This window comes from Scardinius erythrophthalmus (genome assembly GCF_964197995.2).
Source record: "Scardinius erythrophthalmus genome assembly, chromosome: 10".
Taxonomy (NCBI): Eukaryota; Metazoa; Chordata; class Actinopteri; order Cypriniformes; family Leuciscidae; genus Scardinius; species Scardinius erythrophthalmus.
In genome coordinates this window covers 2,863,963-2,876,791 of record NC_138230.1, presented here as the reverse complement: position 1 = coordinate 2,876,791, position 12,829 = coordinate 2,863,963, and the positions used below count along the sequence as shown (strand labels likewise).

The 12,829-nt window shown below is 41.1% G+C and overlaps 1 protein-coding gene across 6 annotated transcripts in view; it reads right to left on the bottom strand.

The window, feature by feature from the left end:
- akap9 (A kinase (PRKA) anchor protein 9) overlaps window positions 1–8,242 on the bottom strand; it is a 118,720-nt gene extending 110,478 nt beyond the window's left edge. For all 6 annotated transcript variants that reach the window (XM_081376232.1, XM_081376236.1, XM_081376234.1 and 3 more), the window contains exon 1: window positions 7,968–8,242. In XM_081376232.1, coding sequence (XP_081232358.1) covers window positions 7,968–8,021 — 54 coding nt within the window. In that variant the 5' untranslated portion in view covers window positions 8,022–8,242. The remainder of the gene's footprint in view (window positions 1–7,967) is intronic.
- Window positions 8,243–12,829: the final 4,587 nt, after the last annotated feature.

Genomic DNA, 12,829 nt, shown 5'->3' with positions numbered 1-12,829 from the left:
AGTAGGTCTTCCTGAAATTAAAGCACTGTGTAGGCCTATATAAAGTGTATCTTTGTTTAATTGTTTATCTTTTGTTTATCTATTGTTTATCTTTGTTTATTACATATAAAACAAAAAGAACCATAAGAATACAGTTAAAGTACTGTATCGATAAGCAGTATCGGTAAGAGTAGGAATACCGTTAATAATTGTGCTTCAAAAAATAAATAAAAGTTTTTACCTACACCTTCTTGTTTAAATTCATTTACATAATATATATGAATGTGTATAGAGCGTGATGAAAAGGTGACCTTAAAATTGTGGCGTTAAAGGTGATACAGCCGAGGAAAAATTTGGGTGCACCTAAATAAAAAAGTTAGGCGCACCAGTGCAACCAAGGCAAAAAGTTAGTCTGGAGCCCTGCACACACACACTCACACACACACCCTCACAGTCACACACACTCTCTCACACTCTCTCTCACACACACACACTCACACACACACACACACACTCTCTCACACTCTCTCACTCACACACACTCACACACACTCACACACACACACACACACACTAACACACAGACACAGATAATTAAAGCCCTGAGATCAGGTGAGGGCAGAAAGGCTTGCACTGCATGCTGGGTCGGAACAATTGATTCTGCATAATGGCCCAGAGAGTTGAGCAGGAGCAGACGTGCATCCGCCGGCCTCCGCTCGCCTCAGCTAACGCACAGGTGTAACACACACACCCTGACCTGTGCAGATGTGGGTCAGACCAGCAGATGTCAGGCCTCAGGTTCAGAACCGTAGTTTGTGTTTGATTTACGTCGAGATACATCATTTCCTCTGCTATGATCTGCACCATTCCTGCATCATGTTTACTCCTGCAGCATCTGTGTTCAGCGTCGAGACCGCGAGTCTGTTCTCCAGTCACGATCCTGAGAGCCGCTTGCTAATGACACTGGCATGAAACCGCGAGCGCTAACAGCTGCTCTGAACGCCAACAGCAACACACACAGCAGATTTGAGCAAGCATCTCCCTGCGCAGGGGTCAGGGGTCAGGGGTCAAAGGCTGGGTCCTTCACTGCTCTGAAACACAGATCCATGGAGACAACACATGCAAACACCCCTTTATCTGTCCTGTTGCGTCTCAGCACTCAGATGCTCAGCGGTGGACACATGAACACACACACATTCAGCACTCAGATGCTCAGCGTGGACACATGAACACACACACATTCAGCACTCAGATGCTCAGCGGTGGACACATGAACACACACACATTCAGCACTCAGATGCTCAGCGGTGGACACATGAACACACACACATTCAGCACTCAGATGCTCAGCGGTGGACACATGAACACACACACATTCAGCACTCAGATGCTCAGCGGTGGACACATGAACACACACACATTCAGCACTCAGATGCTCAGCGGTGGACACATGAACACACACACATTCAGCACTCAGATGCTCAGCGGTGGACACATGAACACACACACATTCAGCACTCAGATGCTCAGCGGTGGACACATGAACACACACACATTCAGCACTCAGATGCTCAGCGGTGGACACATGAACACACACACATTCAGCACTCAGATGCTCAGCGGTGGACACATGAACACACACACATTCAGCACTCAGATGCTCAGCGGTGGACACATGAACACACACACATTCAGCACTCAGATGCTCAGCGGTGGACACATGAACACACACACATTCAGCACTCAGATGCTCAGCGGTGGACACATGAACACACACACATTCAGCACTCAGATGCTCAGCGGTGGACACATGAACACACACACATTCAGCACTCAGATGCTCAGCGGTGGACACATGAACACACACACATTCAGCACTCAGATGCTCAGCGTGGACACATGAACACACACACATTCAGCACTCAGATGCTCAGCGTGGACACATGAACACACACACATTCAGCACTCAGATGCTCAGCGTGGACACATGAACACACACACATTCAGCACTCAGATGCTCAGCGTGGACACATGAACACACACACATTCAGCACTCAGATGCTCAGCGGTGGACACATGAACACACACACATTCAGCACTCAGATGCTCAGCGGTGGACACATGAACACACACACATTCAGCACTCAGATGCTCAGCGGTGGACACATGAACACACACACATTCAGCACTCAGATGCTCAGCGGTGGACACATGAACACACACACATTCAGCACTCAGATGCTCAGCGGTGGACACATGAACACACACACACATTCAGCACTCAGATGCTCAGCGTGGACACATGAACACACACACATTCAGCACTCAGATGCTCAGCGGTGGACACATGAACACACACACATTCAGCACTCAGATGCTCAGCGGTGGACACATGAACACACACACATTCAGCACTCAGATGCTCAGCGGTGGACACATGAACACACACACATTCAGCACTCAGATGCTCAGCGGTGGACACATGAACACACACACATTCAGCACTCAGATGCTCAGCGGTGGACACATGAACACACACACATTCAGCACTCAGATGCTCAGCGGTGGACACATGAACACACACACATTCAGCACTCAGATGCTCAGCGGTGGACACATGAACACACACACATTCAGCACTGATGCCTTTGGCAGATGCTTTCATCCAACGAGACTTGCAATTCCTTCAAGATATAAAAGATAAATTGACAGGGAAGTGACCCAGGTGAGCCAATAGTGATATTATGTTCCTCTACATCTCATCTGCCATGTCGATTTTGGGACGCTCTGCAGCATTATTCATATCAGATACACAGTGTAAGTAACTATAAAGTTAACTCTATTCTTCTCCCAGTTCACCAGCCACTCACTTTTATGTATTTTGGGAGAAACTGATGAATTCACGCGCTGTAATAAATACAACAGACAGGAATCTCTAAACTGCGGCGCCCATATCACGTTACAGATCAAGATCATTTATAAAGGTTTTTAAACGACTGAAACACACTTACACGTATTTGAGAATCAGAATAGAAGATAGATGATGACATGGTAAGCAAGTTTGTTAATATTTAGAAATAAAAGCGCTACATCTGTCATACAGCGCTATTCTGGCTGTGGTGAATCACGTGCCAAGCATGACGCGTCACCATGGAAACATGGGGGGGGGGGTTTGATGCCGGCTCAACATCGTCATGTCTGTCAGTCATCGTGATGGACGATGATATGGTCTATCTGCCCAACCCTAATGGACTATTCTAGCTATGTTTAACTACCTCTCTGGGCCGTGATGCAATGACGATGCTGTCAACAAGGGACAGAAAGCTCTCAGATTTCATCAGAAATATCTTCTTTTGTGTTGATTGTGAAGATGAACGAAAGTCTTACGGGTTTGGAACGCCATCAGCGTGAGCAATTACTGAAAACAAACGGGAGAAAATCGGATGTGTAACTATATCAGTGCAAGGGACAGCAGCCTCATAAACTGCTGCCATCCGTTTCATTAATGTTCATTTTCTTTAAAAATCCTTATTTTATAGTCAGCTTAAAGGGCATTTGTCTAATAATATTGAGTTGACTCAAATGGGAAGGAAAAATAAACAAATAAAGGATTTTGTTTCCTTCTAGACCTATTAAACTGTCGACTGCAGTCAAATCAGAAAGGTAACACAAAACACTAAACTACACTCAAATCTATGCGCATATATCGAATCAAAATTTGATTCAAAATCGAGAATCGAATCGTGAGGTACCAAAAGATTCCCCCTAAACGGCATGCCATCATCTGTTGTCCTTCCTTCATTACTGACAAAAAATCTATTGATCTGAGTGCATGTCAAGCTAAGGAGAGCTAGCGTTCACAGACGCGCACATCTGTGAGACTTTAATATGCACTGGACAAACACACACACAGTCTGCAGTGATTTAGTTCTGCACAGATTTAAGAAACGTGTTGTTCTGCTTTTGTTCGCGTTCATTCCGATTGTTAACAAAACAAATTATGAATCATGTCTTTCCATCACAGACGTCTTTATTCAGCAGCTCTTGACATTTGCACAGTAAATGTGTGTGTTGGTTTGCAGCACTGATCGACTAGTGGAGGGAAGAGTGAGAAGTGAACGCTGGATGTCAAGATGACATTTCATTTGATTCAACAACTCTAGCTCAAATGAACCCGGGTGTAAACAATGCATGAAGCGATTATCTTCTTCAAGACTCAGACTCACAGTGTTGAAGGAGCAAAATTGAGGAATAAAAAAAATATATATATGTTGCTCAAATTCAGTCAAAAAAATAGTGGATGTGCAACGATTATTCGTGATTAATCGCATCCAAAATAAAGTTCGTGTTTACATAATATATGTGTGTGTACTGTGTAATTATTTTGTACATATAAATACACACACATGCATGTATATATGTAAGAAAAATGTGTTATTTATATATAAAAGATTTATATTTCTATATCAGATAAATTATATATAAATATACAGTATATACATGCAAATATTTGTTAAATATATACATGCATGTGTGTGTATTTATACAATATAACACAGCACACACACATATACTATGTAAACACAAACTTTTATTTTGGATGCGATTAATCGTCGCACAGCCCTAAAACCAGACAAACTAACTCTAGATATCTCCCTGGTATAAACACAGGTGTATCGAGAGCAGATCTGTGTGTGTGTGTGCGCTCCGCAGGACATCATGTAAACCTGTCAGGGGGAATTAGACACACGAGTCTCTGGAGGTCGACTCTAGTGACCTCGTTCACATATGTTCACTTCACAGGGAGCACGGAGAGGTCACGATCTCGCCCATCCTTCAGACTCGGGGTATTTTTAGACTCACACACACAGAGAGACATCAGCTCTATCTCTGAGATAACACGGCTCTGTTATCATGGCCAGCGTGTGGAGGAACAGGAATGTGAGGCCAAACTAGTGTTCATCACTACAGGTTCATCAATACACACTGATACGACACCTAACAGCAAGGAAGCAAATCACTGATATAACGCAATTTGATTGATTAAAAAAAAAACACTAATCCAAATGTATTTAAAAAACATGTTTTTCTCTGTTTTGGCCTACTCATGTTTAGTCATGTGACTCATATTGTACCAATAAGGCCCTGTGATTTAAGGAATCTAGTCATAAAAACAGAATCTTATTTAAGATTTCAATTAATTAGACATGCTTTTTTGATTGCTAAACTTGAATTTAACCACACTCACTCTCTCTCTCTCTCTCTCTCTCACGCATACACATTCACAAACACTCTCTCACTCTCTCACTCTCTCTCTCTCTCTCTCTCACGCATACACATTCACAAACACTCTCTCACACTCTCTCTCTCACACACTCACACACAACCATTGAAACAGAGTCCAGAAAATTTTAAATGAGAAAAAAAAAAACAGAATCCAACAAAAATTTGTCGGAAAAAAACGAATTTAGGGAAAAAACAATAAAAATGTAATAGGCTATGTGACGGCTGTGCTGTTCACTTCCACGGGGTTGTTCAAGATAAATGTTACCTCACATTACATTCCTGCAAAAGATAACAGAAAATGTACTCGCAATTGCTGTCCTGTGTCGAAACAGATGTTTTGCTAAAAAAAAGGAAAAAGAAGATGGAATAGCGTGATAACATTATTATCTCTGGCCTAATTCTCATTGAGATGATTGTCGGTGCTAACAAGAAACTTCTGGCTGATGCTTGAAAACACTAGTGTGGATGAAGTGCTTTTAGAAACGTAAACCATAATGATGTCAAGGGCTCTGTGTCCTGACACGCTCCAGCAGGTTATAGTGACCTGGAGATCTGTGCGATGAAAGGCATGATGGGAGAGAGCCGGTTTAGCAATCGCTAGAAAATCCAGTCTCACAAGCCCATCCACATGCTCAGAGAAACAGCAGAGGAAGTCTTTACATTCATCCTGGAGCTGCAGTCATATTCACAACGACTTCACCGGCTCATATGCTGATAAACGAGAGCTCACTGCATGACGAAGCACATAAAACACTCAAATATGAGTATAACACAAAAACCCATAAAGACTGAGCTGCCTTCATATGCTATCAGAGTTATCGTAAATATGTGTTTCCTAGTTAAAAATTGGACATGAACGCTCTTTCGAGTCGTATTTACCACAGGGAAACTCAGGGAACATTTTGATACCAGAGTTTGAGAGTAGGGCGTGTCATAAAATGTAAATGTTTTTTTAGTTTTTCCATAACAGCTACATCGCCTTGTCTTGTTATTAAAGTAGTGTATAATTACATTTCTGAACAATCATTTAAAGCATTTTTTATATTTTATACATAACAGCCTGTATTTGACCAAAACTCCAGCAAACTGACTATCTAGATAGCGTAGTGAATGTTTATATGGTTGAGTAGAATGAGACACTAAATATCATTTTGGCTTTAATAAGATTTTCCCAGTAAATAGGCAAGAATATTCCTCCATGATCTTGTTCTTTCTGACATCAAAGCACTTAAACAAGACGAGCTTGTATTCACAACTTGGGAAGTGGGACATTTCCGACAGCACCTGAAGGCATTATTATACTACGGTAAAGGTAAAAAGGTAAAAGTGGTTAAAAAAAGAGATTAGGTAATTGTGAAAAAAAATTAGGTAATTGTGAGTTAGGCTAAGTCACAAGTGTCAGTTGTTTTCTGAGGTAAAATAGAGGTAAATGTGAGTTAAATCACAAATGCCAGTTGTTTTCTGAGGTAAAAAAGAGGTAAATACGAGGTAAATGTCTTAAATCACAAGTGCCAGTTTTTTTCTGAGGTAAATGATCAAATAGAGGTAAATGTGAGTTAAATCAGAAGTGGCAGCTGTTTTCTGAGGTAAATGATCATAAAATAGAGGTAAATAGAGGTAAGTGTGAGTTAAATCACAAGTGCCAGCTGTTTTCTGAGGTAAAATAGAGGTAAATACGAGGTAAATGTGTTAAATCACAAATGTCAGTTATTTTCGGAGGTAAATACGAGTTAAATGTGAGTTAAATCACAAGTGCCAGTTTTTTCTGAGATAAATGATCAAATAGAGGTAAATGTAAGGTAAATCACAAGTGCCAGTTTTTTTCTGAGGTAAAATAGAGGTAAATACGAGGTAAATGTGTTAAATCACAAATGTCAGTTGTTTTCGGAGGTAAATAGAGGTAAATGTGAGTTAAATCAGAAGTGGCAGCTGTTTTCTGAGGTAAATGATAGTAAAATAGAGGTAAATAGAGGTAAATGTGAGTTAAATCACAAGTGCCAGCTGTTTTCTGAGGTAAAATAGAGGTAAATATGAGGTAAATGTGTTAAATCACAAGTGCCAGTTGTTTTCTGAGGTAAATGATCATAAAATAGAGGTAAATAGAGGTAAATGTGAGTTAAATCAGAAGTGGCAGCTGTTTTCTGAGGTAAATGATAGTGAAATAGAGGTAAATAGAGGTAAATGTGAGTTAAATCACAAGTGCCAGCTGTTTTCTGAGGTAAAATAGAGGTAAATACGAGGTAAAAGTGTTAAATCACAAATGTCAGTTGTTTTCGAAGGTAAATACGAGTTAAATGTGAGTTAAATCACAAGTGCCAGTTGTTTTCTGAGGTAAATGACAGCAGTGGGGGTAAAATAGAGGTAAATTCGAGGTAATGTGAGTTAAATCACAAGTGTCAGCTGTTTTCTGAGGTAAAATTGAGGCAAATGGGAGTCAATTCAGAAGTGCCAGTTGTTTTCTGGGGTAAATGACAGCAGGTGGGGTAAAATAGAGGTAAATTCGAGGTAATGTGAGTTAAATCACAGATGTCAGTGAGGTAAATGACATGACAGCTGTTGGCTGACTCTCAGAGATGGGCGTTAAACTCTGAGGTAAACTACAGCAATGAGGTAAAGTTGAGGTGAATCTCAGACGAGAAGTATATTCTGAAGTAAACGACAGCAGACAGGTAAGCATGAGGTAAATGTGGGGTAAATCTCACCTTGGCTTTGCCGGCCTGCAGTTTCCTCTGTCGCTCCTCGTCTTCCATCATCATCTCTGCGGTTCCTGCGGCTTAAACACGGACACACGCGCGTCATTAACGCGCCACACGCACACACACACGCCTAGCGCTGAACGCGGACCGCTGACATGTGTGCCTGCTTCGGCTCGGGCGGCAAATCCTGTGGGTTTTCGGCTTTTCGCTGTGTTTTATTCGGGATTTGCTGTCACACTCACAGTCGCCGCCATGTTTCTCCACGTAAACACACGAGACTCGCGGCGCGATGACGTCACCGTGCGCGCACACGCTGCTAAAGCCTGACACTGCAAATATCGCTGCACAAACAAACTGTCAATCGTGCAAATATAAATAATTGATGATTACATTGTATATTATGCCTATCAAGATTTGTGTATGCTCTTGTCGCACTGTACCTACAGTAGCAGCAAAAAGTGATTTGTTTTTAATGACACTGCCGTCAAAATATGAGGAAAATATTTTATATTGTTTAAATATTTTAAATATGAGGGAATAAAACACTAAACTTGGTTTAGGTATTTATCTGACGAAATTATTTGGCAAAAAAAGGCAAACTACTGCTATGGGTTTTATTTTATGTGCCAAAACAAGAAAAAAAACATATATTGACTACTACAACATTTAATCTAATGTTTCTCTCTCGTTCATAATTTCCTTGTATTACAGCCATGACAAAAATTGTGTCACACAATTTGCCATGTTTCATTACGTTATTATCTTTTTATTTGAACACATTTTAATCATATTTGATATTAATATCATATTTTTCCTACTTATGAATGTATGAATGATACATATTGAATTGCATTCTGCATATTTAGGCCGTGTAGTGTTGTATCAGTGTGATTTCAGGGATATTGAGATGGAATTTGGTCTCAAAAGTGGTCCAGTTTACATGAATGTAACCCTACTGCACAAATCTTATGTAATATGTTACTAAACACACAGCAAGAGGTCTGTGTCAGTCATTTAAACAGAGAAATCATGCACTATTTTTACATATCATCTATATATGAGTCCATTAATTGACCCAGATCAGCCTCTCACACACTCTCTCTGCTCATGTGTGTGTGTGTGTGTGTGTGTGTGTGTGTGTGTGTGTGTGTGTGTGTGTGTGTGTGTGTGTGTGTGTGTGTGTGTGTGTGTCGTACCTGCGGCCGCAGCAGGGGATGCTGGTCTATTCCTGCGCCCGACCGGAGCTGAACAGCTGATGGTTTGGCAGATCTTGAATTCCACCCATCGTCTCTTGGACATCCTTCACTTCAGCACCACCTGATGCTCTGATGATCACATCTGAGGCTCAGAGACTCAGCAGCACTGAACACTGAACACTCACCGCTGAATTATTCATGACTGAGGATACGGGATCAGGTTCACACACTCACACCCGCAAACTAACCCACTGAAGAAGACAATACACTGAGGAGAGTAGAGTAGAGTAGAGTAGAGTAGAGTAGAGTAGAGTAGAGTAGAAGAGAGTAGAGTAGAAGGGAGTAGAAGAGAGTAGTGTAGGGTAGAGTAGAGTAGAGTAGAGTAGAGTAGAGTAGAGTAGAGTAGAAGAGAGTAGAGTAGAGTAGAGTAGAGTAGAGTAGAGTAGAGTAGAAGAGAGTAGAGTAGAAGGGAGTAGAAGAGAGTAGTGTAGGGTAGAGGAGAGGAGAGTAGAGTAGAGTAGAGTAGAGTAGAGTAGAGTAGAAGAGAGTAGAGTAGAAGGGAGTAGAAGAGAGTAGTGTAGGGTAGAGGAGAGGAGAGTAGAGTAGAGTAGAGTAGAGTAGAGTAGAGTAGAAGAGAGTAGAGTAGAAGGGAGTAGAAGAGAGTAGTGTAGGGTAGAGGAGAGTAGAGGAGAGTAGAGTAGAAGAGAGTAGTAGAGTAGAGTAGGGTAGAGTAGAATAGAGTTGAATAGAATAGAGTAGAGTAGTGTAGAGTGGAGTAGAGTAGAATAGAGTGGAGTAGTGTAGAGTGGAGTAGTGTAGTAGAGTAGAGTAGGGTAGAGTAGAAGATAGTAGTGTAGAGTAGGGTAGGGTAGAGTTCGGTAGGGTAGAGTATAGTAGAATAGAGTAGAAGAGAGTAGAGTTGTGTAGAGTAGAGTACGGTAGGGTAGAGTAGAATAGAGGATAGTAGAGTAGAAGAGAGTAGTGTAGAGTAGGGTAGGGTAGAGTAGAGTAGAATAGAGTAGAGTAGAAGAGAGTAGAGTAGTGTAGAGTAGAGTACGGTAGGGTAGAGTAGAATAGAGGAGAGTAGAGTAGAAGAGAGTATTGTAGGGTAGGGTAGAGTTCGGTAGAGTAGAGTAGAATAGAGTAGAGTAGAAGAGAGTAGAGTAGAAGAGAGTAGAGTAGTGTAGAGTAGAGTACGGTAGGGTAGAGTAGAATAGAGGAGAGTAGAGTAGAAGAGAGTAGTGTAGAGTAGGGTAGGGTAGAGTAGAGTAGAATAGAGTAGAGTAGAAGAGAGTAGAGTAGTGTAGAGTAGAGTACGGTAGGGTAGAGTAGAATAGAGGAGAGTAGAGTAGAAGAGAGTAGTGTAGAGTAGGGTAGGGTAGAGTAGAGTAGAATGGAGTAGAGTAGAAGAGAGTAGAGTAGTGTAGTGTAGAGTACGGTAGGGTATAGTAGAGGAGAGTACAGTAGAAGAGAGTAGTGTAGAGTAGGGTAGGGTAGAGTTCGGTAGAGTAGAGTAGAATAGAGTTGAGTAGAAGAGAGAAGAGTAGTGTAGAGTACAGTAGGGTAGAGTAGAATAGAGTAGAGGAGAGTAGAGTAGAAGACAGTAGTGTAGAGTAGGGTAGGGTAGAGTCCGTAGTGTAGAGTAGAGTAGAGTAGAGTAGAATAGAGTAGTGTAGAGTAGAATAGAGTAGTGTAGAGTAGAGTAGAGTAGAAGAGAGTAGCGATAGAATAGAATAGAGTAGGGTAGAGTAGAGTAGAGTAGAAGAGAGTAGAGTTGAGTAGGGTAGGTTAGAGTTCGGTAGGTTAGAGTTCGGTAGGGTAGGGTAGAGTAGAGTAGAATAGAGTAGAGTAGAAGAGAGTAGAGTATGGTAGAGTAGAATAGAGTAGAGTAGAAGAGAGTAGAGTATGGTAGGGTAGAATAGAGTAGAGGAGAGTAGAGTTAGGGTGACCACCCGTCCCGCGTAGCGCGTGCGCGCACAGCGTTTTAAGCACAATTCACGCGTCACGCAAATTGAGACCGTGTCACGCATAATCATAATCATAATCTATGCTTGCTCAAAAAAAAGTTGGTCGCTCTATATACTCGAGCCCCAAGCAGACAAACGAACATTACTTGACATTTCAGCACGCTATTGTTGTCACACAAACCCCTCAGTTGAACTGCTGACTAGGTTGTTGTCAACTTTTTCGTGTTGTCATGACAGCGCACGCACGCGCATACCAGACACACTGGGAAGGAAGGAACTTTTAGATGCGCGCTTTCCAATTCGAAAAATTTGAGAAAAAGACTGTCCGAGAGCCAACGCCATCATCAATTAAAAAGAGAAGGTGTGAGTATAAGAAACAAGAATGGGGAAATTAATATTTGTGGCTTAAAAGGGTGTTGAGGGGGATACCGAGAGGGCTTTTTGTGACCTTTGCAAAACGTCCTTCTCAATCGGACATGGAGGGGAATACGAGGTCAATCGTTCAATTTTTTTTAAATACTTTTTTTTTTAACTGTTCCTGTGGTGTTGAGCAACCACAATTCCGTTAATCCTATAAATTTATATTATAATTTATTAATTTATTTAAAGTAAATAAATTGTAATGAAAAATAAATAAAATGAAATAGTAAATCTTAAGTGGAAGTACATCTGTCAATTCATTGAATGTTCAAAATATTATGAGTCTTTATTTAGAAAAAAATACACATTGGTTGGCCTATTCATGAGCATACATCAAAAGTTACACGTTTAGGAGAATAGGGCATTATTAATACTATGCAAGGTGGTATGTGCTAGAAATGGGTAAACCACTATCAGTGAGTCTGCCAGTGGGGCACCGCCGCGCCAGCAGTGTCCCACATTGTCCCTCAGAAACATACCCCTTGCCCCCCCCTTGGGCTTATTAGCAGGTGGTCACCCTAAGTAGAGTAGAAGAGAGTAGTGTAGAGTAGGGTAGGGTATAGAGTTCGGTAGGGTAGAGTAGAATAGAGTTGAGTAAATGGAGTAGATTAGAGTAAAATAGAGTAGAGTATAGTATAGTATAGTAGAGTTGAATAGAGTAGAGTAGAATAGAGTAGAGAGTAGAGTAGAATAAAATAAAGTAGAATAGAGAGTAAAGTAGAGTAGAATAGAGTAGAGAGTAGAATAGAATAAAGTAGAATAGAGAGTAAAGTAGAGTAGAATAGAGTGGAGTAGAATAGAAAAGAGTGGAGTAAAATAGATTAGAATAGAATAGAGTGGAGTAGAATAGAATAATCAAATAAGTTCACCTTTTATGTTCCATGTAAATGAATCATATTCTATAGAGAGAATATTTGTGTGCTGTTTCTGCTGGCCGTGAACCCTGATGAATCCATATGTTATTGATCATGGATGGTGTTGCTGAGAGGGAACATTAATCTGATGAGTTTCTGAATGATTTCACAGGCACGTCTGAGGACAAGATCACGCCTGAATTCAGAACTAGATGACAGGACCTATAATTCAGTTATGTTTTCTTGCATTGATAACTCTCAGGGGTTTATCCTAAACTGATAAGCACAAATGAAGCATGTTGATGTGTGTAAGCGCTCAGTCTGAGTGAGAGTCTGGCTGGAGAAGCTGAAGAAACTGATCTGGGTCTGATGAATGATGAATTATGAATGATGCATGAGACGAGCTGATCAGCACAGACGGAGAGCGAGGC